The sequence below is a fragment of the Neodiprion pinetum genome, chromosome 2 (genome assembly GCF_021155775.2).
Source record: "Neodiprion pinetum isolate iyNeoPine1 chromosome 2, iyNeoPine1.2, whole genome shotgun sequence".
Taxonomy (NCBI): domain Eukaryota; kingdom Metazoa; phylum Arthropoda; class Insecta; order Hymenoptera; family Diprionidae; genus Neodiprion; species Neodiprion pinetum.
The window spans coordinates 10,146,106-10,170,547 of NC_060233.1; the positions used below are offsets into that span (position 1 = coordinate 10,146,106).

The window sequence follows — 24,442 nt, forward strand, 5'->3', positions numbered from 1 at the left end:
TCGTGACGAAATACTGTTTCAGTGAATCAAATTGAAGGAATAACGATCGCAGATTGTGTGCAAAAAAAAAAAATACATAAATAAATAAAAATAAAATGCAAAAAAAAATCGCGGCAATATTTTGAAACGCAAACGGACGTGTTTCGATGCGTGATGCGGTGAAAAATCAAAGCAAAGCGAACTAATGCGGGGTTTAATTGGAATTTAAAAAATCCGCTTGTTGATTCGAAAAGCGTCACAATGTAAACAGTCAATCCAGACGGTATCTTGCCGCTCTTTGAACAGACGGTCATTGTGTACGCGCAGGTAAGAATATACACACACTTGCGGCGAAGCGTGATAAAATACTGTTCAATTTGGTGGTTGAATTCAGTGGATTTTACCGCTCGAACAAACTGTACGACGGAAATTCTCGTTTTCTCAGAAATTTCGCGAGGCAAAAACGCAAACATCGGTTATTCTCTGCCCGATGTGAAGGGGGAGTTTGGAGAAAAATGATTGAAAAAAAGCGAGTGGAAAAACGTAGGGAAATTACTTACTGTTTCCACTCTCTCCCGACTCCGAAATGACAGAAAGCAGCCCGTGCCAGCGAGGCTCATTTTTAAACGCCAATTTTCCACGCCTGTGAACCTCAAATCACTAATTTGACACCGCTTTAACACCAAGTCATAATTGCACTTTCTGTTTCTGTTGTGTTTTCAATTGTTCGCCACATTTTTCATCGAGAACGTATTTCATTATTCCGTATACGCGATAGCAAACTATTCCCGGGATCCATGACAGATGGGGAACATGGTCGCATGCGCCGGAGATAGCAGAAACCATTTGTGATATTCAAGGCCCTGACACTTGGATGTCGAAGGTTTGCTTACTGCGCGTGGAATTTTTCCATTCCATCTTCCACTTTCGAACCGCGCGCCATCTTGCATCTACAAGACGCCATGCTGCATTATCTGGATTGTAACCGAAGTACAGCACAAGAATTCTCAATATCATGTTGAGAACGCTGGACTCGATTCTTCATACTCTCTTATAGAGACCGTGCGCAAAATTCACGGCAGCGCCAAATCGATTCTATTTGTCCCAACCGACGGGCATTTTCTCCTGTCTACGCTAATGACTCGGCTAATCGTAAGTTTCCGTTGCTACCCTGTCGCACGAAATTAATCAATCGTTTGGAATCATCCTGTTCCATAGAGACAATTTATACTTTATAGCAGTTTACCCGGTATTGCCGGGACTATTGCAATTATTATTCCGGGCAGAAGCATTTGTTCCGTACACATATTTGTTATTTCGTAAGCATGATGACAAATCAGACCATTTGTCAAAATTAACGCGAATCTCATCGGTAGAGTCATTTCTGGCCGCCCACGGCGATTCTTGTAGGCACGCTCAGTCTCTATATTCATAGACGTGTAAAAACTGACCGCGGGAACGAGCGAAAAATGCGATCCTGGCGTGGAAAGCGAGAACTACACTCGGACCATAGGCATCTTTGTCTGACGTATAGTACTAGATAAGGATGCCTACGGCTCCGATGCAGCTCTCGTTTAGGACACTCATGAAGTTGCGTGTTACGAAGCTGCATGTCCTCTTTGAATAAGGTTGAATATTGAGTAAAATTCAGAGAACTCCCGATGTATTTGTACTATTTTTATTATATAGAATAGCAGATAAACAAAAGACATTCCTATTTGTTTTCTTCTAAAATAAATAAATATTTGGATCATTTGTATATTACGATCAACGAGATCTTGCGATCTTTGTCGGTAGGTGAAAATATTACCCTGTAGAATCCCCTAAGCAAGATAGATTCCCTTTTTTTAAATGGACGGTTGACTGTCAAACTGGACTTATCAAATACCTGTCGTCGACAAAAAATTATCGCTCATGCTGCTGAACCAACAATTGTATGATGCATGCTTCGGTAACATTGTTGCAATTGATAATCATTTTCGTAAATTCGAATAATCGTGCGATTAAATTAACGTAGTCCGTAGCCGTTGCAGATAACTGTTTTGCTAATAGTGAGAATTAGTGACATTTCCCTCGGTCGATAAGAACCAACTATAGAATATTCATTCCTGTTTTCTCCGATGCACGCATCCTCTCGTCAGAATGCCTTGCAGTTGATAATGGCAACGCTGTTCTTTAAGAAATGCATGGCAACAAGTCTTTGACCCATTCTGACGATCCTACTGACCGTGGGATTCCCAGATGATTGTCGCCAGAGAATTTGTAAGTTGAGGTTACAAGTGTGTCGTTTCAAAATTTCTCGATTCTCTCCATCGATACGCTTGTAATCAGTGATAAAATCCTTGCCAGTAGTTTTGCACAAAAACAGTAAGTAAATTTACTTCATACAGTATAAAATTTACTGATGAATTTCAATTGAAATCAGAATTCAACTTACCGATCGGAATCAACCCAAATACGATCTTTGAGAATGACAAATGTCACGTCTGCGAATATCATGATGGAAAAAGAGCTCACTTCACATTTTCCCACGTTTAAGTTGCATACACGAACCGAATATCAGTGTCAGCAGAACCTACTCATTTTTAGGTTAGGAAAGCAGTGTGCAGCTGCATACCTGGCACAGTTGTTCGTATTTCCTTCATTTCGCTCCAGTTTCGGTACCGAGTTTCGACGGAACAACATTTCAACCTTACATGGAGACTCAAATTTTCTAGGGCATAGTAAAACATGCTCGCGACTCATTACGAATACGTCCGTTATCATATTCTTCGAACTTGAATTGTTTTCAGTCTCCTTTGTCGGTTCAGTGTAAGCGCATGACACTTGTTACATTGAAGCCTGTCAAGAGTATCAACGCGCCAACAGATACTGATGTAAACAATGAACATTGATACATCGATGCTGATTATCGCTCTGCTTCAAACCAGCCTGCTGGGCTTATGACTGCCTATCGTTAGGTTCAATATTTTTACAGGAGTAGAATATTAAGATATAGTCACCGAGACTCTGGTCTAGTTGTGTAACAAGCATGCACTGACACTCGTTTGCTATGCAACGTATAATTTTTTAATAAATGCAACGACAGTAGTTTTTATTATTCATCTTTTACTACTAAAATCCTGGATTTCTGCACTAGCCTCTTTTTCCAGACTCATGTAATCTAATATAAATAAATTGTACAGAAATATAGAAGTACTGAAACGTAAAAATTCCAAGTAAGGAACGATTGAACATGTTTGTCAGCACAGTGATACTTGAATAGCCATTTGAAGAAGATATCAAGCTAGTTTGTATCCTCACAATATTGTTTTAATAACTTGAAACTGATATCCTGTTACAAAATTATCAATTTCTCTGAAATTACAGGTTACAAAATGAGCAAAACTCCGGTGTCCATTCTTCAAGAGATGATGGTGAAAAAATGTACAATACCCAACTATGAGCTTATCCACAATGGAGGCGGGTCACATGAGAATACTTTCACCTATCAAGTTACGTGTGACGGTCTCTCTGCAACTGGAATGGGACGTTGTAAAAAAGATGCCAAACACGAAGCTGCCAAAGCAATGCTAGAAACTATTGCTAAAGTAAATGGTTATCCCCAACTACCGGCATCCCCGGCTCAGTCACCGAAACATAATTCTTCAACAGCGGAGGCTCCCACTGCAGCACAAACATCGTCGAATATGGCATTTATCAACGCAATAGGAACATTGCAGGTATACTTGTGATTGCGAACGCATCAAATAGAAGAACTGAATTCACGATCCCTTCCAAGTTTTTTATACTTCGATACAATTCAAGTACACTCTGAAAGGATCAACCATAAATGTTTACGGATTTTTTAAATCTAGGGTCTTCTCATGACACCCATGCAAAAAATCAGATTTTTGAAATTCGAGTTCATAGAGCAACGTATTGCTCGAAATTTGACTGACCTATGAAAAATGTTATCGTAAAACAATTTCACTCTTTTGTACGAAAGTTTCGAGTTTTTAAAAACTTTCTTTATGAGTCATTCTTTAAAAATTTAGGACTGACACTTTGTAACGCTGAATTGTATAAAAAGGCAAAAAAATCAACAGGGACCAGGATGAAAATTCGCATTCTTGTTGAATTCAATAAGAACTGCTCCTTGTGGATATTTTGGACAATAGATAAAAAATTACGAGTGTTCAATTTTCAGGAACTATGTGCAGATAACAATTTGCAAGAACCTCGCTACGAGAATGTTAGCGACGTTGGGCCACCTCATGCAAGAGTTTTTACAATTCATTGCATAGTTTCAACTTTTGTAGAACGAGGTATTGCGACTACTAAGCGACAGGCAAAACATGAGGCCGCTAAGAAGATGATGGATCGCATCACGGATGTAGTCGCTGGGAAAATCCGAGATATTAGCATCTATATGAAAAACGAGAAAACTGCGTATGATGATGAATTAGACAATGTAGCAATATCCCAGTATCCCGAATTAACTAAATTGCCGGCTATAAAAAAGCCTAATTTGGGAGTAAAAATATCTGAGTACCATATAAAAGTGAAGAATACCTTAGAAAATAATGTTAGGTACGAGGCAATCGGAAAGCTTGTCAATTTGATTAATGATGCCAAGTTGAAGTCTGATAGCGAATCGTCGTATGAAACAATACGTTCAAAGTTTAGAGAAATATTAATACCTCTAAATATTGAGATGAACGAAATTCGCCTGAACACGACTAATAACGCTGGTTACGTTGCGGCCTTAAGCTTGGACACGAGTCCAGCATTAATCGAAATGAACTATGGAGATGAAGAAGAAAAAGCAAAAATCGGAGCCATTATTAAAGTAGCCACTACTCTGCATATGCTGCTAGTATGATTTCAAATTACTGGCAGCAAAAGCTCGAACGTCGGTTATCGCACTATGCAAGATTATTCGTTGAATGAAATAAATGTACAGTTACAAGCTGCAAAATGGAAGCCGCCTTGCTGCAATCGAATATATACATATACATACATATATATATATATATACATTAATGATGATTTTTAATTGCAGTGACTAGACGACTTATTTCTTGGTGCAGCTATATAAAAATGCGTTGACATTTCGATTTATAGCCATTGTTTTGAATAAAATGACGAGAGAGATTATACAGTGACTATAATGTAGAATTTTTTAAGTGCTCCTCAAAGCTTATGATATAATACTTCTATAAACAGAGAAATAAATTTGCATTACAATTTTTTGTGTGCAAGAATTCTCGGTTGCTTGGTAAATCTTTTTTACAGCGGTATTTATCCAATTAAATGTTTTCTATAAAAAATTTACAATTGTTATAATATTCTTGAGATTTACTATATAAAAAGTTACTTACAGTGAATTACATTTTTATTTACGATTTGCTTGTATTATTATGGTCCTTATTTGGCACATTTTTTAATAGTCATAGTGTCCACCTAATCGGGTCAAAATTTATTTTAAAATATCTGTTTTTTTAACAAAATAACCCAAATAAGGACCGCTCTAATGTGCGTATTGTATTTCATGTGTATGAAATATTTTATCTTAGCTTAGCGCTGATGTACAGTAAATCGATAGCTTTTTATCAAGTGGCACGGTTTGATAGTAAAACAGGTACCAAATTGAATGATTGATGAGATATTACATGAAATGAATATTTAATCACCTGGTTAATATTACGTGTCCAATATTTACATGAATATTTATTCCACGGATTTCTTTATTCAAGTAGTTTAAGATATATGCCGTGTATATCTGGTCGTATACACCGCAAGTACGTTTACAATTAAGTAATAGTATAATATTTGCACAGACGTTGAATTTGTACATCGAATTATTTTATTAATTTAATATAGTGTTTTAGTCGCGTTTTTCAAATTTGAACGCAGATAATTTTAAATATGAATTTTGTAAAAAAAAAAAAAAATATATATGTGTGAATGAATTTTGATGTTATTTCGTATCAGGATGTAACATTATGTGTGTGTACGTTATAATTGTAACCGCAAAAAATTAATTTACTTTACTTGAGATAACTCAGTCCGAAATTGAAATTTACCTGCGACATGTACGTACGCATGATTTGTTCCTTCCAGTAGTTATTATAAAAATTAAATACTATCCATGTATCAATTATGCAGTCCACGTAAATAACTTTGCTAATTACATGAAATTATTCCAACTTTGCACGTAATGTATACATGTATGTAAGTTTTTATTACCCCATGGTCCTTTATTTTATGTCGCACAATAACGCGACTCCTCTCAGAGTCCAATGCCGAGGATTATGATCAGTTTCAAAGTCGATTGATCCGACGTATTTCTGATCAGTTCTCTGAGGTTTTCTGTAAATCGGACACTCGTAGAGCGTTGGATCTTTTCCAGCCGTTGTATTTATTGCGTATATGTATATAACTGGCATCTGTTCGTAAAGCACCTTTGGTTTGCTCTCTACCAACTTTCCTGATTTCCTATCCAACGATGCACCCTCCAGAAATAAACCATGGACGTAAACTCCCTCCTGTGGGGGTTCTTTCACGTCCTCTTTATTGTGCCGGGTTAACAAATTTTGAAGAACCACCGAATCCAATGCCCACCCCTTATGCGCTCTGGTCACTTCCTGTTGTAATGGATTTAGCCGATTATGATATCCTTTCAGCCTCGCAAATAGTATACGCGAATCAACTCACTTGTCTCATTGCGGTTAGAAATCCCTGAGGGTTGAAGAATCCCGTCATCCAGAAAGCGTTCGGACGACCGTTGGCGCACCAGTGCCTAAACTGTCCATCCCTTTCCAACAGCTCCGTGTACCAAAATCCCAGAGTTGCAGACTCCCACGATATCTTTTGCCACTTTTCGGGTATGCGAGCGTCGTACATCGCGTCTAGCGATGTCCGAAGGCCTTGGCTCATTACTATAGTGCCATCGATGGCTAATTTGAGATCGCTTAGAGTCGATTGGACTTCCTTTATCACACGCGAAATCCTGGAATGAAATCCATTGGCTACTACTTTGTTATCTTCTTTGTAAACATGGTCTGCAAGAACGTAGAAATGAACTTCGAAGCACAAGCACTGACCTGTCGATCTCTTGACGCAGGAAAATATTCATCGGAAGTAGAGCTCCCATTCTTTGCAGGGCTTCCTTAACTTCAAATGCGTTATACTGGGGTGGTAATTTCGATAGCATGTCATCAGCCAGCCTGTAAACGATGCTTTCTCTCGTCTCGCCACCTTGGGCGCCTCCTTCTTTCGGCTGTACGTTCAAAATTGTATCTAGTATTCCTTTTGCGGTGTTTATCTGGTAAGTTATGTCCGCATTCGAATGCAGTCCAAATACTTCTGGCGTATCGGAAACTGGTAGACTGTTTATGTAATCAATGTACCCCTGCAGGTTTCGAGTCTGAGGTACGCGATAACCGTGATAGAATTCAAACCCTGGTCGTAATAAAACGTCACAGAACCATACGTGCGTAAATGTTGTCAATAAACGTTTATCGAAATCATCTGTTACTCTGCCTCCATATTGAACCTGTCGTCAAACAATTATGCATGAAAATTCGTGTTCAACTCCGCTGTGGAAAATTTATTTGTATCATAATCAACGAAAATCAGTAACGATTTCCTACTTCTCCAAGCATGTAGCATACTGTCGGCCAAGAGACTCCCTTCTTAGGATCCATATCGTCCAAATGATTTTGAATGAACTGCACCGACGCAGCGAAGTCCGCCTGGTTAAATTCGTACGGCACATTCCAACCTAGTGGTCCGAATTTTCTTCGCTCCTGTACAACGGTATGCAAAAATGCAACAGCGTATAAAAGCGGTGGCCATTGAGCCTGCGTGCTGTAATCTAGAGCATCTTGTGTCACCCCCTGGTACGTCCTCTTCAAACTTGCTCTTATGCCTTGCGGTGGTTCGTTTGTAAACTTGATGGCCATCTGCATTTGAGTAGAGAGATGTGAGAATGGTTACTCACGGTAGCGATTTTTTCTATTGTCGACGAAAGAAAATATGTACCTACTCCGACCTACCTGTAACAAACCAATTGGAAACTGCGCGTGAACTTCCGTCGTCATCCACAGTCTGAATGACTCATGAATGTTCTCGGTTTCGACCAGAGCGTCCATAGCTTCAGTGCAGAAAGGAAGAGACAGATGAATGTTCTGCAGGAGGACCCATCCTCCGGTGGCCATAGCATCACTGATCATTTTACGAGAATGAAATTCCTGCCCTTGCCCCATCGAAACGGATCTGAGTTCTGTAGCACGAGTAAATTGTTAAACACGTTCCGCATATTTCATTGTATCAACTTTCACCGTTCATTAGTGTGTCATGTTACTTACGAACATCCTTTTGTTTCGCTAACGCAGTTATCTGCGGGCTTGGATCTGACCCGATGGATAAAATGCAAATGAGAGGACTTCTTGGTTCTGACTCCGACCACGTAGTTTCTAGGTCCAAAATTCTCGCCTCGCCATACTCTTTGCCCAGGGATTCTATTATATACTTTCTCGCCTGAGAAAGAGTTCGGTCAGGACTCCACGATCTGACTAACAGTAATTTCCGGAAGACGTCGAGATTCTTTTGATAACCACAAGGTAGTTCCTCCTCTTCGGGTTTCTCCTTTTCATACCATTGCCGCCACTCTTTCTCGTTGAATTCGATTTTCGTCAACACTTCAGAGAATACTTCGAGCTTGCTGATTTCCACCAGATTTAACCAAGTTATGTCCAGTATCCACTTGAACGGTTTTGGCGCTACTGCGTTGAGATCCAGAGACGCTCCTCCTTTTATAAATGCCATAAATTCTGCGTGGGAGATCGCCTCGCGCTGGCAGTCTATTTTCATTGCCAGCATGAGCGTGAAAAGTGCCTTGTGCCTTTCGTACAAACTCCGCAATGTGAATCCCCATACTTCAAGGGTCAGATGTCTGAGAATAATGTCTATCCGTTCATTAGTGATTGCACTCTTAGTCGATTTCGTTATCGAGTTATCGAATATAGTCAAGAATTGCTTCAAAGAGTTTTGGTACATCACATTCACGTTACTCATTTCAACTATGAGAAAGTATAAGATGGACCCTCTAGCAGCTACTGCACGGAATTCTTCTCTTGCTATCGTGATTTTCCTTTCCGTTAATGCAGCAACTTGCAGTTTTTCACTAACCGATTCTGCGGTCGATTTTGTTTCCTGCAAAACACGAATCAGAGCTTCGTCATCTACCAGCGAACCTTCAGAGGAGGTCAATCTGTGCAGCAAAGTGCTCTCAAGCTCTTTCATTGATCTTTGATTCGTCATCACTGACTCGAATAGAGCAACACGTTCAGCCTCCAAGTCAGCCTTTTCCATCAGAATCACCCTACCGAGTAGCTGGTCTTCTAACCCTTGCATAGTTACGGTGAAATCGATGATTGACGTCTTTGCTGATATTTCTGGACTATACGCTGGGTTCGGCAATTTAGTTGTGATGTAGAGCATGAAACCAGGCATAACATCACACTCCTTGTCCCCAACTATTACTTTCTCGATAGAACCTGACTTGATGAAATTTTTCTCCAATACGTTGTCAATAACGGGATCGAGTTCCTCCGCGACATCTTCAATAAGTAACGGTCTTCCTAGTGACAAACTGTCTTCTAAGTGAGTTCTGAAGTATTTGTGATTGAGAGATGTTATCTGTAGCTCATTCGACGTTTCTTTATTTTTTATCCACATTTTACCCTGGTTCTGTGGATCAACCAGAAGGGGATATGACGATGACTTTGTCACAATCAAAGCGTTTTGCACGGACAACTCGTCGTTCGGAAGACCTTGCAGGGTCCATTCCGATATCGTGGCAGAGTCCACGAGCATGTTAGTTATATTCAAGTCTTTAGTAAACGGAATAGTTCGAGTGGTTAAAATATCCATCCAAGAGTTGACGAGCCCACCTCTGTATTGCTGATTATAGGGTCCACAGTAGGACAAAAACCCGGTTGCTAGTAGAACGTCTCCAACCAATCGTCCGAGTTGGTCTTTGAATTCTCGACTTTGGTGTGTCCACCGAATTTTTTCACCTCCCAGACCATTTATCAAAGCGGTAGCAGCAGTCATTTTTCTAAGACACACGTTGGCTGCATCCGTCAAACGTTGTTTTTCTGACACAGCTGCGTCATACTGTTCCTTAACGGCCTGCAAGGCCATTTCTCGTTCGGACAACTCTCTTTCCGCATTGGCAAGATCTTCCATAGCTACTTTGAGTCTAGCCTCTTGTAAAGTCAAGTTTGCCTTTAGTGGAAGAACCTCTTTGTTCACTGAATGAAAGAAGGCCATGGCTTTGGTCCATGAGAGAAGACCGGCCACGTCTCCACACACTCTTCTTGCTGTTTCCATATTGTAGTCTTCCATCTTAAAGTACGGCTGCAACAACTCGACCATTTCGTTATTGATTATATCTTTAGGGTAGTTTTGTAATTGTAGCAAAAACGTTGTACTGGCCATCATTTTGAGTGACTCTGCCCAAGAGGGCTTTGGACATAAGGCCGTAGAATCGGGAACGACTGATCCGATTTTTCGTTGAAACAGAATCAGTACGCAGTCCATAATTCTCATGATCAGGTGCGGGGGTCGGCCCAACTTTCTGACAGTAGCTATATGCGCCGGCTTGATAGTATTCAAGGCAGCTTCAGCTTCTTCGAGGGCTGGTTTCGCAGCCTCCAGCTTTTGCTCAGCTACCGCTTTCTCCTCGGCAATGCAGGCAACCAATACCTCTGCCTTTTCTTTCACTTTTTGCACTTGATTTTTAAAAGTTTCCGCCTGCATTGCTCGCTCAGTCACCTCCAAAAGCACGGTCTCTGCCTTCTGTGACGCGTGTGCTAATTCCTGTTCCATAACAGCCAGTTCTTGTTTCAACAGCTCTACAGACACTGATGCTTCTTCTAATTTAGCAAGTCCAGTGTCCATTCTCCTCGCACCTTCTCCAAGTTCATGCTGTTTCAATTGGTATATATTTTTGTATCCTCCAATAAAGTTTAAGTAAGATTTTGGGGTAACGTGGGTGGCTCGTCTGAACCGCTGGAAATACTCGGTTGAAGTTTCTGCCACTACATCTTGTATAGAGCCTAATGCGTTGACTAACTGCATTTTGACGTGATCTGTACAGGCGATTTCAAAATCGTGCAAGAAATGCTCGGCCACTAGGACCAATGCATCTCTTGGCCAGGGCTGGAACCAGTCAATCGTGCATCCGGATATGAGAGCTGGGAATCGGAGGGCTCTATTTCGGAATTTCTCACCAACTGGAGAGAAACAGAACACCACGTGTAAGTTTTGACAAGTTCGTTGGAGAAAGTATTCCATGACAAGTTCGTTGTTCAACGTTCTCTTAGGATTTTCTCTTTTCAGGGCCGGTGTAAGTTCGGAAATTATTTCTGCCTGTTCGTCTCTTGTGAACAGATTGCTTATGACTCCAGAGCTCAAAACGTTATTCAAGTATTCGAGGAACCCTTCCTCTTTGATGTCAAGGTCGGTAAATATGAAGGTCGTACCTTTGCCTTGAGCGCCACACGAGCGGTAAAGAAATTTCAAATCTTCAAGGAAGTTTGTCACGTTGTAGGATCTAGTCAATGTAATTTGGAAGGTCTTATATCCAGCAATGAAAGACGATAGCTTCGTTAAGCTCTGTTTACCAGAGCCACCGACACCAACAAGCATTACGTTCCCTCTTGGATGCCTGATGACTCTCGAAATTTTAACCAGATGTAACATGGCGTCAGGGAAGAAAACTAAATCCATACCAGCCCCTCTCTGCATTTCGTTAAACTGGGATAAAAACATTTCTAATCGATCCCTCAAGATTTGGTGCTCTTCAACAGGTTCGTAAACCTTTGGTAGTTCCATGTCAGCGTCTTCTCCCTCTTCTCCAGTCGGCTCGGGAGCGTCTCTGAAAAACAGAATTGAATAAACGCGCGATGAAATCTCGTATTAACGCAAGCATGTACACATTGGTGAGCTGCATTGAGTATTTACCTCATGAAGTCAACGAAGACTGGATTCTTATCAATCATAGGTACGTAATTGGTCCCCAGTACTTCTTCTACGGTGTTGACTAACTCTTCATCAAACCATTGCTTGTCCGTTAGCAAGGTAAATCTGTCACTAAATACCCTTGTACATTCGTGTTTCCAAAGAAGCATGAGAACGCTTTCACTCTCTATGACCGTTGATAGTGTGCCAACCATTCCTTGCCAGATGCGTGATAAATCCCGAAGGCTGAAAACGTAATGGAACTTGGCTGGCGTTGGTAATAACTTGGCTCTGGTTCTTTGCCAGAGAACTCTGGTCAGCGGTACCATTTTTTTCACGAGACTCCTGACCTCCGTTGAAAACCCCCTTTTTGTATTATAGTGACCTTCGCCCAAAACGCTGAAGATCCTGTCGATCGAAGCGTCATTCGGAATTGTACAGTTGAAGATGCAAAATTGTCTCTTCAGACGCGAAGGGATGTCGTTTCGTCCACCCCCCGGCTGTCCCATCGCAGCCAAAAACGTAACGTCAACAACAGTTGTGAATTCACCAGGCTTTTCGAGGGAATAGAATCCCTTCATATCCATTGTTTGTCGGACAATTTCGTTTGTAATTTGGTCACCCCATTCGTTGATTTGGGGCAAATTAACATCGTCGACGAATACAAGCATCTTCTTTCCACCCGGTGGCCCAAAGGTATTACCAAGTCGTTTTTCAACATAACTTTCAATCGTCTTTTGAAATTGATACGGAGTTGTAGCAGAACTGAAGTTGAACGAACGTCCCAAAGTTGTTTCTGGATTTGCTCTTTTCATGTACGATTTCATCATGACTGTTTTAGCAGATCCTTGCTCTCCAATCAACAGAACCGCTCTGTCCTGACGTCCGATCAGGTCGACCAGATATTGAATCCTCACGTTATCTTGAATCGGTACTAAGATATTGCTATAATCTGGAGTAGCGTAATCAGGGTACGAGTAATTCATAACTAAAGTCGCCCAAGGATCCCATTTCCCCTTGTCATTGACAACGAAATCGAAGACCGTAGCCTTCGGGTATTTTTCCGATGTAGGTAGGTCGAACGCCGTCAAATTCGTTCTCACGTAGTCATCGTACTTGAGTCGATCTGCAGTTTCCAAAAAGGCTCCAAGACCCCAAATCATTGCGAAAACGTAAAACCGTCTCAGATGCTCCGCCGACATGGGCTGTGGCTTATCTCTCTCGATGTCTTCGTCATCCTCGTCTTCTTCAACGGGAACTTCCGGGGGTACCAAACCTTCCAACAGGCAAAGCATTTGACGAACCACGTTGCACTGAAGTATCCTCATCGAAAATACCAAGTTTTGCGTACTCCAAGCGTACAGCTGAGAAAATGATTGGTCGAACATTTCGCTGAAGACCTCCTCTTCCAGAGTCGCCCGACTTTTCAACCACGCAGTAACAACCGGCTTCCAATCCAAGCCCGATGAACTCATGTAAACCATTCCGTTCCGTGATACCGTAGCTGGACTTGCATTGTCTATGTTGTGGGGTTCGAAAATTATCTTACATGTAGGAGCCATCGCTAGTCTGTCTCCATTGGCCAGGGTCAAGGTTTTATTATCGTCCAACACGGAATTCAAATTTTCTATCCAAATACTGTCCACTGGCCCGTCCAGGACCAACCACACGTGTTCCCCTTTTTTGAGCTTCAAAGTCTTCCGCCATAGTGCAGAGAAAATTCCGTCAGTCCAGTCATTAGTGGCCACGTCAAGCCGGCCAAACATTTGTGCAGCAGTTATACTCTTCGGATTCATTCTCATCTCCCTATAGATCGATGGAAATAGTTATGGTGCCATATCACTAGATAATAAACACCGAAAAATCATACTTACCTGTGGGCATCCCCACATTGCGTCAAAGCTTTCATCAAAGTGTGAATGCACGTAGTTTTTCCTGCACCAGTAGGACCCAGAGTCATTATTCCGTGCCTCACTCTTTGCGTTTCATACAGTTGAATCAATTTCAAGACCCATGGAGGGTGGTAAACCAATCCAGCTTCTTGCACCTGCTGATCAATGGCTGTCTCCAGGTGCGGGTAAGCTGTTTTTTCAAGCGCTTGGTTTGGGAACAAATCAGCCACCAGCGATATGAACAGCGGTTCGTCTTCATCTGTGAGAACAAAGTACATTGTTTACTTTTTTTCTGTGTGCATAAATGTAAAAAGAAGTATAAGTATGAATATATCTATAAGCATATAGAAATATTATGCGTATATTAAGCGTATTCAAGAATCTCGTCCATATTATGTATTGATTTATTTCGCAAAGGAATAGTTTAAAATAACATACATTTTCTGTGAATCTATGCAACTTTTCTACTCTACAGTGCTTGAGTGATCGCTTAACGTCTTTTCACAGTTAACTTAGCTACCGATTAATTTCGAAAGATTCATGTCTCTGAGTACTCGCATGACTATAGTACTTTCCGAATCTTTCGAGTTAACTCTTTTTGATGCTCCAAGTGTTCGCAAAACTGACAGAATATTTCTCAGTCCGAAATCGTAATGAACCTACAACATGTTAAAGAAAAGTATGTGGATTTTTTTGTCATTTTCTACTCAACGACGTGTAAAAGGAAAGATGTACCTGTTTTGTGAGTTGTTCTTCGCACAATTTGTACAAAGTGTAAAATTTTCGAGCCAGTGTGATGTTTTCGAGGAAACCACAGCTGGCTAACTTTACTCTAATAATAATTTGTCTGTCGGGTACCATCATGGCTACGGTACGAAATTGAATCTTCAAGTTCTCTGGCAATTCTTTGCGTCCCGCGTATCCTGGATTCTGTAAAAAAAATTACAACCAATTGTCAATTAATTTTGAAGCACGAGTATCGCAATTATTGAATTGTCGTTACTGCAATGTCAAGTATGAGAAAATTCTACCATTGTGATGAATATTCCGAGTTCGGGACACATGTCGATCTGATCACCGTCGGTGAATACAAATTGTTTCTTTTTTTCTTTTTTCGCGGCCAAGACAACAGCAACTTGCTGTGCAGCGACAGACAAGACGGGCAGTTCGATCCTGTTGAATTCATCGAAACAACCCCAAGAACCACTTTGTGATAAACCTTTATAGATACGGCCGAGGCCTCGGTAGTCCATCTGATCGGAACAGTTGAATACGACGACATACTTTGCTAATGTTTTTCCCATATCCTTGACAGTCTCAGTCTTTCCAGTACCTGCCGGCCCACAAGGCGAGCCTCCCATGGACATCGACAAGGCCTGGGCCAAAGTTATATAGCATCTGAAATCGGTTAAAGGCGATGAAAAATAAAATTAATCATAATTTTGGACTGTGTGAGCTTCTTCGGGATAGCTCGTCGGTTTCATTTTAAGTAGAATTGTATACCTGTCAGTCAGTGGAGTGATGACCAATCGTTCCGTGCAGCCAAGGTATTCATTTTGGTAAGTGAATTGAACGTCCGTAATGAATATCGCAGTTTTGTCCAAGTCTTCCTTGAAGTAGAACCTGCATTGCTTCAACCATTCAAAGTCATTGACTGATCTCACGTTCATTCGGCACTGAGAGCAGGAAGTTGAATGACTGCGTTACCGAGAATTCATTGAATGTTTGGGCGATGTAGCTGTTGTTTAATCAATTCGTCTTACCAGAATATCAAAAATGTCTCTTTGATGAACGTGTATCGTAATCAAAGTTTCAAATTTAATCCTATCAATTTTTGTCAGGTCTCTTGTCGTCTGGTCGATCAAAGTGTTGAGTAGCTCTAAAAATCTGTTGTTTGTTTCACCCATGATTTTTTTATCCGCCCTAGCCTGCATGAGCGCCAGCTCAGCATCTCTGGTCCATATCATTTGAATACCAAGGATCCCTACTTGAGCGGGCATTTTGTCAAGAAAACTTAGCAGATTGAAATTTTGGTCGTTTATCATAGCGTGAGATTGGCGGATAATAGAGTGTAGAGACTGCTGGGAAGTTTGGAGAAGTTGCATCAGCCAAGTTTCGACGGAGCCTTCCGCTCGAACAGCTCTTTCAAGCTGTAAAACGCCTCGTCATCGGTTTGTCGTGCCTTCAACTGAACAGATTACCGGATAAAACTACAGCCGGTCTTACTCACCACAATTGATTCACCCTCCGAAGAAATAATCGCCGTCATCTTGTTGTACTCGATGTCGTGAAACCTCACATACCTGGTGTTATCAAATATTGACAAAAGATGATTCTGAATTGTATGGGAGTCTGACGCCTGGCCCAAAATCTCCAACAATGCCGGATCGGATACGAAAAAGAATCTCGGAAACATCATTCGTTTCTTCTCCAAGTATCTGTAATAAGTCGATGTTTATCTGTTCATACGTGCATCAATCAAGGTACGTCATTTATTTCTACACCATTTTATACAAGTTTTGTTGTTTATACTTTTCATGCTCACCCACTAAGTGATTTCTGGCACAATTCTAATTGTTCCTGCAAGTGCGGCAGGAGCTGTTTGAGCAAATCGTCACCCACGCAACATGGAACGACGCCAGGTGTTTCGTGAGCTCTCTGCATTATTTTCTGCCAGCTCTTGTCAATTTTGCTAAATCGTTTAGCCTCCTTTGGTAATTGTTTGGCAATGTCACCGCCGACGAACACTGCTTCCAGATATACCCACATGTTTTGGACGAGTAACCACCGCTCCAATATTTCGTTAGTATTCGATAAATCTGAAACCCATTGCTGTATCTGTTTACGGAACGGAGCGTTATAACGATTCGACATAAGAGATCCAAGAACCATGAGACTGTCTTCTAACTGGCCGATAGTTTCTGCAGTGGTGTCTCCTCGCAGTAATAATTCGCCTCTGTTGTTGAAGGTCATGAAGGTCAACTCGTGAGCCGACCATTCATTCACTACTTGCCGTAATTTCGCTTCGATATCCTTCTCTTTCATTGCCGATATACAAATATCTTCGATGTCCTCTTTGTACTTGAGAAGCGGAGCTTCCAAAATGTTTTTTAAGCAAAACCCTTCACTGTCTAAGTCGAAAGTATGGCCAGTGACCTCGACGATTCTTTGCCAATGACGTGGTTTCATTGCTCTGTTCGCCATGAGTTCTAGAAGAGGACACATGTCGTTGAAGTCGTCTATCGTTTTTTTCAATGCGAAAAAGGCTGGCCACTCTTTCAGGCCTTTCGGTAATTTCCGGCAACGATTTTGGAATTCCATCAGTTCGTTATTAATCTCTTCAATGTTGACCTGACAAAAAAACATTTCTGTATCATGATTATGTAATATAGCAACCACCGTTCCATTGCACCAAGGTAACTTCAACCGTTTCAACTTACTTCTCCCCAAGGTATGTCATAGTAGCTGCTGACTCTGTCAATAACATCGTTGTACAACTTATAAAGCTTCTGAAGTAGATTCAACTCCTTTCTTATCTGCGACAACTCCGGATAATCTGTCGTCGGCAAGCCAAACAGTTCCTCGCCGTTCTGATAAGTCTGTAGCTTGCGCCACATCCCATCGAATCGATTCTGGAATAATATTTGCCTGTCGGAGGCTTCTCTAGGCGTCAGGCCAGGCTGCATTGGTCCCGAGTGCCTGTATTCTTCACAATAGGATTCATTATCACTTCGGAATTTCTCCAAGTTGTTCCGTAATTCTTCTTCGAATTGTGGCTGTAACGTCAGCAATAGAACGTGACTCTCCAAAGCTCGTCCTTGAAGCTGTTGCCACGTGTAGCGCAAATTATCGACCTGCTCCAAGCACTCCCTGTCAACAGGAACTTCGTACCGCGTAACGATATTGAAAGCTTCTTCAATAGGATCAATCTTTAGCTCCATGTCAACTTCTTGCTCGCGAATCTTTTTCAACGTGTCCATGATCAAACGAACGTCATCCAAATCGCGGATCTGCCTATCAAGCTTTCGTTCCATCTCATTCATCACGGCATAGACGTATTCCATCTCTCGCCTGTACTTCTTCTTCATTGCTTGACCAATTTTGTGCGTTGATCCTGAAATATAGAAATATATTGTCAAGTGCCGCTGCGTACTTGATTCAGTTTTACAGTTTATTGACATGCAAACTAACGTACCAAATTTTTTTATTATTTGAACAGCAATTTTTACAACAATGAAATTAACTCGCAGAAATTTTTGTGACAATTCTAACATTATTGTAATGCCAAGGTGTCACGAGCCTCAATCTGTGAAACTTACCTTTAATCTCGGTATACAATCCGTACTTTAACTTTTCCGTCGAAACGGCAATCGACGTGCCAAAAATAACCATGTCTGGTTCAGTGGCCAGTCTATCTTCCAGTTCGCCGTGTCTCCTCAGGGTTGACTCAAACTCAGGTAACGCGATTTGCAATAACTCTCGTACCGTTCGTTCATTCTTCCACAGAAATTTGTAAGGTTTCCAGCGCTCAAGAAAACTAGTCAGATCCTGTAAAAGAAAAAGCCTTTTGAGAAAAGAACTTTATCAGCAAATTGTTTATGCGATTTTCACGTGCCTGTCTTAACTCCTGGGTACATGAGCTTAGCAGGGAAAGCATCTTAACAACTTCTTTGTTCTCCATGACCATAGCATGAAAGTTCCTTTGCTGTACGGGAAAAGCAGGCTTCTCTTCGGACTCGACTTTGTAAAGGCGCCTTCGCCTGGCACGTGGATCCTCCGCTTCTCGAGCTTGATGTTCAGCGGCTACCTGTTCAGCCAGCGTGACGACGTGAAATAAATTTCGTTTAGGCACTCCAGGAAGGCCTCGCCATGAGGGCTACGATGAGCATCGATTGTGGAGAAATAGGTGCAGTACACAGAAGTAGTGTGGTATTTACAGCGAGAGTCAGTGAAAGCGTAGAGACCATGCCATTTGTTGATGGTGAGTTATGCCACAGGTGAGACAGAAAGAGAAAATAGTAGATTACAGGTGAGATAGAAAGAGAAAATAGAGAACAGTAGACACAGTACTCGGTGATGCAAACAATGAATCTCAGTTACAACATGTAATACCTTACAACAATCCACAGAATTTCAAAGCCATTTATATGTTCATCTCCTACCGATTACCATTATTGGAGTCAGGCGTTGATTTCACCTAATGTATATCTGCGAAGACTGCCTTGTTAACAATGCTTTGCTATTGAATAGAAAAGGTGAAAAATTTCTTCATATTTAAATTTTTCTTGATCTAGGGTTATCAGAAACACTTTTCACAATGCGACGTGAAACAACGACTAATAAATACAGACGATCATTCCACAAAGTTAACTACAGGGGGTCATATACCCAGTTATGGTGTCGTCACTAAATAACGTGTCACATCTGAAATTGCCATTTGGGCTGGTCATCCAACCACATAAGTACAGAATAGAATCAAGACTACAGAAGAGTTAAAGATCTGCAGACTTCATTCCGAAGCATCAGCTTAAGTAAATAAGTTGTAAAGTCCAGAGTGTAGTAAGAAAAGGTGATTCAGAGAAGCACATTTAGAAGTACGTACATACATAGATCAGAAATTGCTTGAGTTACAATGAAAGGTCGAAGAGATCGATGGGATTATTGGCATATGCCTATAATGCGCATACCTTTTCTGTCGCCTTGCTTTTGCCAGCATTCCACTGCGCTACACCCCTAGCAACTCCTGCGATACATTTACCCGCTGAACTCAATGAATCTTGAACTTGTTCAAGGTTCGGTCGTACGGTAACAGCTGGTATCACTAGAGTAGCGTGAAGTAAAAATACCGGGTGGGGTACATCCTCTGTAAAAACGAGCATCGAGTAGCTTCAAGCTTTTCTTTAATGACGCTCTTCTTGTCATCCGTACCATTGTCAGTTTCTTGCATAAATCTTTTTCTCAGTGCGTCCAGAGAGCTCCGAGTGACTTTGATGAGAACGTCGACGACCTTTCTTGAATAGTATCTTCTCATTTCGGAGACGGCGTTGCGCACCATCTCCTGCATGCCTTTTGAAAGGCCGCCACCGGGGGTTGCCAAGAGTTGATGCGGGTTGTCGAAACACGCCCAAACCACAGACCAATCTTGTTGCTGTTGTTGCCCGCCCTCGTCGGAACCGTTCTGCCCCTCCTGGTCTGAGTTGTTGAATCGTTAGAGAATGTAACGACTCTCAGAGTGCTCTTACTCAGAGTGAAGTCTTACTTCATGTAGAGTTCTGTGCGAGTTTGAATATTACCTTCGCGATTCAGGAAATCAAATTGATCGGTCTCTGCAGTACTCTTAAAACTGGTCGCGGCATTTCTGACCAACTCTAACACTTCCTCAACTGCTTCTTCTACCATTAGACTCTTTCGATGCAAGTCAACTGCCGCAGCTCTGCAGGCCTCTTCTGTTCTCTCAACAAAATCATCCACACCCCATGGCTCGTCGTCTGGCAAGGCATGGAGGCTGATCTTCTGCATGCTCGCCAAGACTTGCAGAATTCTTTTGGATTGAAAGAACCACGTTGAAAAGTCGTTTATCATTTATCTGAATACGTTTCAAAGTAAACGGTTTCCTACCTGTTCGTATAGACATCGTGAACCCTTGTTATCAATATGTCGAAAGTTTTAATCTCCTCTTTAGTATTATCACAAAAGTCTTTCCACGCTGGATTTGTCCAAGTCAGGGAAATTAGCCCTGGCCCTAGCAGAGAGGCGACTCTTACCAAGTGAGGCAACAGCAAAGGTCTCACTTCGAGTTTAACGCGGCGTGCAGTGCTGACAAAATTCTCGATGATGGATTGCAGGGAATCTGTGACCAAGGTAAAGTGCTCCCGTTTCGAGAGAATCGCTAGAGCAACTATCGGTATTTCCAATTGAAGTTTCGCTAGACAGTCAGCTTCTCTAATCAACAGAGTGATGCGATTCTCAAGGTTTACTCGCACCTTGCTCGACTCCTGATCTATCGTCAGCAAAGGCCTAACCGAAATTGAGTCACAGTCGATTATAAATTCAAGTCCAAAACTGAACACCACGTTACCTACTCACCTTTTCAAGCAGTCTTCCACAATCCAGGAATTCTGGTGCGTCCAAACCTCAGCGATGTCTACCTGATACTGAAGCAACGCTGCAACGGCATGATTGTATCTACGCACCAGATCGACCGTCAGTGGCAAAGCCTTCAACACCGGGTGACTTGATACAGATGTCGCTAAATCGTCTAAATGTACTCTAAAAGTAGTAACGTTCATCATTGACCAAACGGAACATTTGTTTTTACTCTATTCACTTACTTCAAGGACTTGGCCCAAGTTAAACGGCCAGCGATTGGTGGCATGTGTCTGGGAAGCGGTGGATCGTCCCTTTGTCGCTTAAAGAGTTTTAGGGTTCGTTCTATTTCTTTGTCACAGTAGCGAACAGCCAGAATATATTTTTCGTCCAGCTTTGTCAGAGGGATCTTTTCGCTAACCTGTATTGGAATAAACGAATCTAGATGAGTTGGAAGTAAGCGGTAAATTCCGATTTGTTTTTTTTTTCAGTATTGCGCGCTTACCTTCTCGAATCTCGTCAGAAACCTGATACCCTGAGGTGTTTCCCACACGTCGGCATAATTCTTCTCGATTATATCGCCGATGCTTTCCTTCAGTACGTTAGTCTTGGCCATGAAAGCATCGTAATCCACGTCGAAGTCCACGTTTCTTGGGTCGAGATAGTCGTACGATTTACTAGTGGCCAACTTTTTGGCTTCCTCGAATATTTTCATGGCTTCGTCCAGCGCTAAAAGATATCCGGCGATTAATCAACCTTGAAAATACCTTGGAACGGAACCAAAACTTCTTACATTCGCCGAGAAGTAATCCCTCCATTCGGCGCTCGAACAGTCTCTGGTAGTCCTCGATCAGGTCGAACATTTTCAGAATTTTACCTATCCGAGCACAGAATGAATCGAATCTACCAAACACATGGGTTTCAGAAAAGCGGAACTCTTCTTCCGTGACTGCAGGTGAGCACCGAACTAGTCGGTAAGTTTCTCTGTAGGCTCTGTTCAGATTACAAATTCATCCATTAGCACAATTTTATCGCAGTACATTTAAACCCTCGATTTCCGTTGTGAGTACTCACTTATTCAAACGCAGACAGTGTTTCAATTTTGATCTGGCAGCCGCCCTGTCTTGTCCCCATACAGTTTCCCGGCCTCTTTTCGTCACATACTCTCGGCAAGCCGCGATCATCTGATTCGTAATCTTCACCATCAAAGAACTAGTTCTCTCTGAAGTATTGTAATATCGAGACACACTGTATATCAGGCGAACGGTTTGGAGCAAGGATACCAGAGAGTCCCTCATTTTTACCTGAAATATATAATTTTTACTTCCAGCATTATACGTTCAAAACATAAATGGTTCACACGTTTGACTAGGTATAAGTGTCATTTGAACATTGATGACTGTGAAGAAATAGCATCGAAGCAATCTTCTGCATCAATTCTATTTTACTTATAAAACCATGACTCGTTTTTATATACTCAACACCTTCCGGTGTAATGGTACTTTGAGTGGAGGAAGAACCTAAATAATTAAATCATCTATCGCAGACATAACACAATATTAAATCTGAAGAGTTAGTAATACCAAACACTACTACAATTGGTCATTACGAAACGTGAATAGCTTACCGGATCGTCAAGATACAAACAATGACAACACTTCTCCATCGCTTGAATATACTTTGCGTTGTCTTTAGACTCATTGTAACAATATGTGACCTCGTCTTCAGCTTCTACCCAATCTTTAATCGTCTTTGATCGAGCCACTTGCAGGCAGAGTAAAGACATCCGCACTTCGTGCTCCTGAAATGAGTACAGAGATAAATGACTTTCGTGGTAGAAATACTGTGGAACTGTATTTAATCTGATTTAATCATAGTTTTCGATAAGATCTAGAGATTTTGAGGAATGCATGGCCTAGGAACTTGGTCTGGCGTTTCGGTGTTTCAGAGACGAATATTGCATTGAAGCAGATTGGAAAAAACCTCGTGATCGGAGAGAAAATTACATTGGAACCAAGTTCGATACATGTATAACAGTTTGCTGAAAGAAGAAAACTTTGTATCCTCGATAGCCAGCCTTCCAACCATCCGAACTTGTTGCGTCAGATAAAAGTTTGTCTAATGCAAGTATACTGTACCTGCAATCGTCTAGTCAATTGACTAAACTGCGCACCCCTTCTTTTCCAGTACTCCAACTCTTGTTGGGGTCCAGAGTTATCATTTTCTCTTCTGACTTGTTTACTTTCCAACATAAAATCTCTCAACTTCTTGATCCATGACTTCACTCTATGCTCGACTTGGCCGGCGGCGCCTTCCTTCGCTAAGAAAGCTTTGGCCTCCTCGAAATTGTGCACATCTACCATCAAGGTCGTTCCATCGTCGAATATACTTCCCTCTATCGCCACTTCTTCACACACTGCATAAAACCACAAGTTCTGAGTGAATAACAAAATTCCTATAAGATTATATTTCTCATAAACTCCTAACCTTTCAAAGCACTGCAGAATGACCTCAGCCCAGGCAGCAATAAACTTTTGATCATTGGACAGTCATCCTCGTCCTCCATGCCGGGATGAGCCAAGGCATCCATGAAGACATGTTCCACGATTCTCTGTATAGAGGGGACCATTCCAACCGCGATGGCATCGATTATCCCTGTGTAAAGATCTCGGTGAAAACCTTCTTCTGGTAGTTGCTTCGTAGTGTTGATGCTACCCGATAAATTTACAAATTATTTTCAACAGAATATAGATAATAGATGATCAAGAAAATATGAAAAACCTCACCGAAACATGTATATACAAATCCCAGAGCAAGGCACTTGCCATCCGTCTGTTAGAAACAACTTTTTTTTCGGTGGCTCTTTGGGTTCTTTAGGTTTGGGTACCGAGGCCGCTGGTGCTGTTCTTGAGCCGCCAGTCTTCGTTGGACCCTGATGCCAACACGTGTAGAGAATGATCGATATTCTTACAATTGGTTGGTTGGACACAAAAATATTGCAGAGCAGTGAAGATCGTAACATACCGTGTCCACCGGAAGTTGAGGCTCTGGTTCTTCTACTTCTTGGTAAAACCAAACAAGGGTGCATCTCATGTGCGGCATGAACAGGTGGTTGATTTCATCGAGCATATCCCCCTCGAATACGTGATCCATGACCTCGTTACGTGGGAGTCCCGTCGCATCCATGAGAAGCTGAAACGCGAACTCCAGACGAGGATCCATCTCGCCACGTCGCGCCTTTCGCTCGCATTCTTCCCTGCGTTTCTGTAAGACGACAAATCAGACGATTGAAAAGTTTAACACGTCCCAATGAAAATCAGAAGCAATTGGTTTCAATTTTTTCTCCGTTCTGTTATCTCGAAAAAAATGACCTGAAGAACATCTCCAGGACCTCCTTCTTCGCCACTTCCCTCTTCCGACTCGTCGGAAGATTCAGCGGAATAAACTCGACGTGGACCATGAACAAACAT

At 41.7% G+C, this 24,442-nt stretch overlaps 3 protein-coding genes across 10 annotated transcripts in view; 1 reads left to right on the forward strand and 2 right to left on the reverse strand.

Moving 5' to 3' along the window:
* Positions 1–1,352, reverse strand: part of Camta (Calmodulin-binding transcription activator) — a 36,618-nt gene extending 35,266 nt beyond the window's left edge. For 3 of the 6 annotated variants that reach the window (XR_006881587.2, XM_046611917.2, XM_046611916.2), the window contains exon 1: positions 540–870. The gene's annotated coding sequence lies outside the window, so the exon portion shown is untranslated. Of the gene's footprint in view, positions 1–539 lie in introns of all 6 variants that reach the window. The other 3 variants (XR_006881586.2, XM_046611915.2, XM_046611914.2) reach the window with 3 other exon arrangements.
* A 745-nt stretch (positions 1,353–2,097) lies between these two features.
* Positions 2,098–5,560, forward strand: LOC124212145 (protein Loquacious). Of its 3 annotated transcripts, none has more exons than XM_046611923.2 (3): positions 2,098–2,241; positions 3,349–3,701; positions 4,169–5,560. In XM_046611923.2, exons 2-3 carry the CDS (start codon positions 3,357–3,359, stop codon positions 4,841–4,843), a joined length of 1,020 nt encoding a protein of 339 aa, XP_046467879.1. In that variant the 5' UTR covers positions 2,098–2,241; positions 3,349–3,356; the 3' UTR covers positions 4,844–5,560. The 3 variants fall into 3 exon arrangements, with proteins under 3 accessions (XP_046467879.1, XP_046467878.1, XP_046467880.1); XM_046611922.2 differs by having other exon boundaries at positions 2,118–2,346; XM_046611924.2 differs by lacking the exon at positions 2,098–2,241 and adding an exon at positions 3,250–3,268.
* Positions 5,155–24,442, reverse strand: Dhc1 (Dynein heavy chain 1). The gene is made up of 33 exons (XM_069133831.1): positions 24,344–24,442; positions 24,006–24,236; positions 23,759–23,904; positions 23,460–23,683; positions 23,111–23,388; positions 22,600–22,773; positions 22,047–22,276; positions 21,766–21,965; positions 21,478–21,701; positions 21,218–21,393; positions 20,973–21,155; positions 20,505–20,903; positions 20,180–20,427; positions 19,815–20,078; positions 19,574–19,749; positions 18,502–18,762; positions 18,206–18,434; positions 17,327–18,000; positions 16,432–17,237; positions 16,117–16,324; positions 15,650–16,036; positions 15,390–15,562; positions 14,918–15,284; positions 14,622–14,816; positions 14,407–14,545; positions 13,869–14,145; positions 11,998–13,800; positions 8,334–11,911; positions 8,022–8,248; positions 7,617–7,928; positions 7,068–7,519; positions 6,679–6,973; positions 5,155–6,608 (listed from the first exon to the last, which is right to left on the reverse strand). The coding sequence occupies exons 1-33, from the start codon at positions 24,440–24,442 to the stop codon at positions 6,222–6,224; spliced, it is 14,022 nt and encodes a 4,673-aa protein (XP_068989932.1). The 3' UTR covers positions 5,155–6,221.